At 40.5% G+C, this 6,225-nt stretch overlaps 2 protein-coding genes across 2 annotated transcripts; both read right to left on the reverse strand.

The window, feature by feature from the left end:
• Positions 1 to 2,273: 2,273 nt before the first annotated feature.
• Positions 2,274 to 4,332, reverse strand: LOC127150006 (uncharacterized). The gene has a single exon (XM_051086635.1). The coding sequence runs from the start codon at positions 4,326 to 4,328 to the stop codon at positions 2,280 to 2,282; it is 2,049 nt and encodes a 682-aa protein (XP_050942592.1). The 5' UTR covers positions 4,329 to 4,332; the 3' UTR covers positions 2,274 to 2,279.
• A 170-nt stretch (positions 4,333 to 4,502) lies between these two features.
• Positions 4,503 to 5,675, reverse strand: LOC127149990 (uncharacterized). Its single transcript, XM_051086588.1, has 2 exons — positions 5,309 to 5,675; positions 4,503 to 5,038 (listed from the first exon to the last, which is right to left on the reverse strand). Exons 1-2 carry the CDS (start codon positions 5,673 to 5,675, stop codon positions 4,503 to 4,505), a joined length of 903 nt encoding a protein of 300 aa, XP_050942545.1.
• Between the last annotated feature and the right edge of the window lie 550 nt (positions 5,676 to 6,225).

The raw sequence follows: 6,225 nt of genomic DNA on the forward strand, positions 1-6,225 counted from the left end.
TATTATACCACAGTTCGCCCAAGGTATGAATTTATCCCAACTACTCGGCTGCTCGTTACAAAAGTACCTTAGATATGTTTCCAAACATCTGTTTACTCTCTCAAATTGCCCATCAGTTTGGGGATGGAAGGCAATACTTTGATGAAACTCTCTTTTTGGTATTTAAATCTCACTTTACTATTCCCAATATACGGTTTACAAGATCCTTCTCTGTTGATCTTTTCTCCAGATTCAACAGCCAGCTTTACATGAATTTTCTGATGCCTCTCTCCATTAACCTTCTCTTATTTATAGTAGTTCCTCACTAACTAATTTCAGTTACAACTACTAACCATCTAACTTCCTAATATATCACATGTGTTTAATGTGATTTATTTTTTCTTTTATATACAAACTTAATAGGAGGATGTCTAACAATACCCTCCCCTTCTAAATTCACCTTGTCCTCAAGGTGAAAAGTGGGATACTGTTGCTGTATTTCATCATGGATTCCCACGAAGCCTCATGGTCGGGTAAGTTCTTCCAGCGGATTAGGACTTCCCGAGCTCCAGCCTTATTCTTCTGATACTGCAACACTTCTTCTGGTTGTGCTTGCCACTCCAAATTTTCATTGACAAACTGGAGGGTTGGTTGGATACCCGTGCAATCTCCGATAAATTTTTTGAGTTGTGACACGTGAAAGACTGGGTGGATCGAGGAATCTGTTGGTAAATCTAACTTGTATGCCACTGTTCCCACTTTGGCTTGAATCTCATATGGCCCAAAATATTTGGGGGATAATTTTTGGTTTCGTTTCTTTCGTAAGGATAGTTGTCGATAGGGTCTAATCTTCAATAGTACCCAGTCTCCCACATTAAATTCTACATGCCTTCGTTTCTTATCGGCGTATTGCTGCATTTGTTGTTGTGCCAATAATAGTTGCTCCCGAAGAGCAGCCAAAATTGTATCTCTCTCTTTCAGCTGGTTAGCTAAAGTCGAATTAGTAGTGGTGCCGTCTCCATAGGATAATAATGATGGGGGTTTTCTGCCATATAGCACCAGGAAAGGCGAAGTGCCCAGTGATCGATTATAAGTAGTGTTGTACCAATATTCTGCCCATGACAACCATGACACCCATTCTTTTGGTCGCTCACTGCAGAAACAACGGAGATAAGTTTCTAGCCCACGGTTAACTACTTCAGTTTGACCATCCGATTGTGGGTGGTATGCTGTGCTCCTATTCAATTTTGTGCCGGCTAGACGGAACATTTCCTTCCAAAAGTTACTAAGGAAAACCTTGTCACGATCAGATACAATGGATGCGGGAAAGCCATGTAGTCGAACCACTTCCTTTACAAACACATCCGCTACTGATTTGGCCGTGTAAGGGTGTTTGAGGGGCATAAAATGGTTGTACTTACTCAGCCGATCAACTACTACGAACACTACTTCAAACCCTTTCGCCTTTGGTAACGCATCAATGAAATCCATCGAAATGTCGTTCCACACTTGTAGTGGGACTTCTAGAGGGGTTAATAACCCAGCTGGGGATAGAGCCATGGTCTTATTCCGTTGGCAAACTATACATTCTTCACAATATTTCTTGACATCCGTCTTCATACTCGGCCAATATAATTCGCTTGCTAGTCTTTTGTAAGTGCGCAAGAATCCTGAGTGACCTCCCACTACTGAGTCATGATACGTAGATAATATGGCTGGAATTAGTGACGATGATTTAGATAAAACCAGCCGGTCTTTATAATGCCACAAGCCATTTTTTTGCGAAAACTTAGCTTGTTGCTGGTTGGTTTTTTTCTTCTCATCGGTGAACATCTTCTGTAGCATTTCATCCTTTTCAACTTCCTCTTTAATAGTATTGAGATCTACTAAAGTGGGAGCTGATAAGCCAAAATGTAATATCTCATCCGGTTTTCTTGATAGGGCATCAGCTGCCTTATTCTCTAAACCGGGTTTATAGACAACTTCAAATGAATATCCGAGGAGTTTAGCCACCCATTTCTGGTATTGCGGTTGAATAGTCCTTTGTTCTAGCAAGAATTTGAGTGACTTCTGATCAGTCTTAACTATAAATTTGGTTCCCAACAAGTATGGGCGCCAACGTTGGACTGCTAGTACCACCGCCATTAGCTCTCTTTCATAAACCGGTTTTGCTCTATCTCGCATGGCCAGAATGTGGCTATAAAATGCTATTGGTCTGTTTGATTGTGTCAGTACTGCACCCACCCCCATGCCCGAAGCATCTGTTTCGACCTCAAATGGTTTATTAAAGTTGGGGAGGGCTAATACCGGTAATATGTCATTGCTTCTTTTAATCTTCCGAACGCTTCTTCAGCTTCTTTGTTCCATGTGAAACCTCCTTTTTTAAGAAGCTGTGTTAGTGGTGCGGCTATGGATCCATAGTGTTGTACGAATCGTCGATAATATCCGGTTAGGCCAAGAAATCCTCTGACTTCTTTAACAGTTTTTGGTATCGGCCAGTCAGCAATTGAACGTATTTTCTCTGGGTCTACCTCAACGCCTTCCCCTGAAATTATGTGTCCCAAATATTCTATTCTTGGTTGGGCAAAACTGCACTTCTTTTTATTGGCGTACAATGAATATTCTCTCAAGATTGAGAGAACTATTCCCAAATGGCTCTTATGTTCCTCTTCATTCTTACTATAGATCAAAATGTCGTCAAAGAATACCAGAACGAACTTTCGCAAATAAGGCTTGAATACATTGTTCATTAAGGCTTGAAAAGTAGCTGGCGCGTTAGTCAATCCGAAGGGCATGACAAGGAACTCATAATGTCCTTCATGTGTTCGGAAGGCTGTTTTTGGGATATCCTTTTCTTCCATTCTTATTTGATGATAACCGGATTTGAGATCAATTTTAGAGAACAAGGAGGCCCCATTCAACTCATCAAAGAGTTCTTCCACAACCGGTATTGGAAACTTATCCGGAATGGTTGCATTGTTGACTGCTCGATAGTCTACACAAAACCTCCAGCTTCCGTCCTTTTTTTTGACCAGTAACACTGGGCTGGAGTAAGGACTTTTGCTTGGTCGTATTATTCCTGAGGTTAACATTTCTTCCACCAATTTTTCCATTTCAGCCTTTTGATGAAAACCGTATCTATATGGTCTCACATTGATTGGGTCGGTCCCTTCTTTAAGACAAATGTGATGTTCAATCTCTCTTTTTGGTGGTAGTGTTTCTGGCCAATCAAACACATCCTTATATTGTTGAAATACTTCTTGCAGCGATTTTGTTCCCTCGAAGGTGCACTTACTTTCATCTTGTGATGAACTTACTGATTTTGTCACTTCTATTGCTCTACATTCGATAAAGTAACCTTCGTCGTTATCATTCCAAGACTTGCACATACTTTTGAGGCTAATTCGGGCTTTAGTTAGGCTAGGATCTTCCTTGATACAAATCTGTCTACCGCTGTTTGTGAATGTAAAGGTTAGATTCTTCCAATCCACAATAGTGACTCCAAGTGAATGTAACCATTGCATCCCTAATATTACATCCACACCCCCTAATTCTAAGGGTAGGAAGTCTTCGGTTACTTTCCAATCGGCCAAATGGATCTCCACAGCTTGACACACTCCTTTTCCTTGTATAGCTGTTCCGGATCCGAGGATAACCCCATAGTGAGTTGTTTCTTTGGTTGATAGTCGTAATGTTTTTACTAGCTTTTCTGAGATGAAGTTGTGTGTTGCTCCACAATCAATCATCACAATTATTTCTTTGTTCAATAATCTCCCTCTTACCTTCATGGTACCGGGATCATTTAGCCCCACCACTGAATTAATTGATAGCTCAGCGAAATTTCGGTTTTCATCTATCACTTCTAAGGTTGCTAATTGTTTCTCTGCTGTTTCTTTTCCTTCAATAATTTCATACTCTTCATTCTCTCCAGCCACGACAAACATCCTCAATTCGCGTAATTCTTTCATTTTGCATTTATGATCCGCCGAGTATTTTTCATTACAGCGAAAGCAGAGTCCCTTTTCTTTCCGCGCTTGAAATTCAGCATCTGGTAGTCGTCGAAAGTTTGTTTCCTTTCTGACTTCATTAGCGTTCGAGTTTCTTAGGGTAATCGTACGTATTGGAAACGTGGTATTCCCTCTGTTTTCGGTAGTAATATTTCCAGCCGTCGGTTTGCTACTGTTCGTAATATGTGGATTATGTTTCCCGCCGGAGTACCCATTTAATTTTGCTTCATTTCGTACAAGTTCTTTGTTTTCGACCAACTGTGCGATTTGCATCATCTCGGCCAGTCCTTTTGGTCGACCACAGAAAACCTCTGCTCTTATCCAAGGTAATAATCCGTTCATAAATGTATCTTCGACAACTTTCTCCGGTATGTCTGGAAGTGGGGCGACAAGTTTATCGAAGAGATTTCGATATTCTTCTACGGATGATTCTTGTTGGATTCGAAGGAATTTTCCCAGGACTGTTCCATCAAGACTTGATCGGAAACGAATTAGCAGTCTTTCTTTCAGGTTTCCCTAACTTAGAAACTTATCCCTCTCTTCTTGCGATCGGTACCAATTAAGTGCTGGGCCGTCGAAACTAATAGTAGATACTAGCATTTTTTCGGATTCAGTAAGTTTATGAATTTGGAAGTACCTTTCAGCTCGGAATAGCCATGAATCTGGGTCTTCTCCGCTGAACACCGGCATTTCTACCTTCTTGAATTTGCTCCGATCAGTCGCTGGTTCATCGTTATCGGCTTTTCCGTCAACTCGCTCTTCCTCCGCGTTTCGGGTAATTTCGGTCGATTTGCTCGTCGACGCTTCCTTCTCCTTTCCTTTATCAGTTGCAGATTTGTGTGCGGATTCCGTTGTTTTGTCGGCAATTGTTTCCATTAATATCAGCAGGTTCTTCGATATCTCGTTTAGGCTGGATTCCATCGTCGGCAGTTTGCTAATTTCCTTCTTCATCGTGGAAATCTCGTGATCCATTTGATCGAGTCTTTCTTCAATTCTTGTGTGCACCATCTTTTGCTCAGTGATCGACGCTCTGATACCAAAATGACGAAACTCTCTTTTTGGTATTTAAATCTCACTTTACTATTCCCAATATACGGTTTACAAGATCCTTCTCTGTTGATCTTTTCTCCAGATTCAACAGCCAGCTTTACATGAATTTTCTGATGCCTCTCTCCATTAACCTTCTCTTATTTATAGTAGTTCCTCACTAACTAATTTCAGTTACAACTACTAACCATCTAACTTCCTAATATATCACATGTGTTTAATGTGATTTATTTTTTCTTTTATATACAAACTTAATAGGAGGATGTCTAACATACTTCTCTTTAATATGGTTCCCATCTTAGCAAATAATTCCTTCCAAAAATTGCTTAGAAAAACCTTGTCACGATCCGACACAATAGACTTAGGGATTCCATGCTTCCCAATCACCCTATCAATGAAGACCTTAGCAACCTGTTTAGCTGAAAATGGGTGTTTAAGAGTTATGAAATAGACATATTTACTCAACCTATCCACCACTACCATAATGACATTTACCCCACCAGCCAAGGGTAGTCCCTCAATGAAATCCATGGTCCAATCTTCTAGTATTTTCTCCGGAATTGGCAAAGGTTGCAAAACTCCAGCAGGCTTTGTGGCTTCAAACTTATTCCTTTGACAAATATCACACTGCTCAACATACATTTTTATGTCGTTTGCCTATCCAATGTAATTCCCCACTCATTTGTTTGTAAGTCCTTAGGAACCCAGAATGGCCCCCTAAAATGGAATCATGGAAAGTATGCAGCAGTTTGGAATTAGAGAGGATGTTTTTGAGATCACTACCCTTCCTTTATACAATAATCTCTCGTTCTCCCATTTATATTTCCCTCCCTCATCCTGATTCTCCTTCAAGTTTTTTTATAATTTCCTGCAACTCCCCATCCTTTTCCACTTCTTTTTCTACTACTTCGATATCAATTATTCCAAGTGTAGTCATGGCGTTCAACTCGGCTGTCTGTTCCAATTTGGACAAAGCATCGGCTGCTTTGTTTTGCAATCCGGGCTGGTATAGGATTTCGAAATCATACCCTAGCAACTTAGTTAACCACTTTTGAAACTGAGGCTGCACTTCCCTTTGTTCTAATAGGAATTTCAAAGCTTTTTGATCAGAGATGATGGTGAATTTCTGCCTCAATAAGTAGTGTCTCCACTTCTGCTCTACAAGTACCACTGCCATCAGTTCTATTTCATA

The sequence above is a fragment of the Cucumis melo genome, chromosome 6 (genome assembly GCF_025177605.1).
Source record: "Cucumis melo cultivar AY chromosome 6, USDA_Cmelo_AY_1.0, whole genome shotgun sequence".
Lineage (NCBI taxonomy): Eukaryota > Viridiplantae > Streptophyta > Magnoliopsida > Cucurbitales > Cucurbitaceae > Cucumis > Cucumis melo.

What these genes read in the sequence shown, in the direction of transcription:
- LOC127150006 (XM_051086635.1), bottom strand. Translation starts at nt 4,328, where the DNA reads ATGAACGGATTATTACCTTGGATAAGAGCAGAGGTTTTCTGTGGTCGA.
- LOC127149990 (XM_051086588.1), bottom strand. Translation starts at nt 5,675, where the DNA reads ATGTATGTTGAGCAGTGTGATATTTGTCAAAGGAATAAGTTTGAAGCC. An exon ending in GGGAACCATATTAAAGAGAA is followed by an intron (nt 5,039 to 5,308) that starts GTATGTTAGACA and finishes TACCAAAAAGAG; the next exon opens with AGTTTCGTCATTTTGGTATC.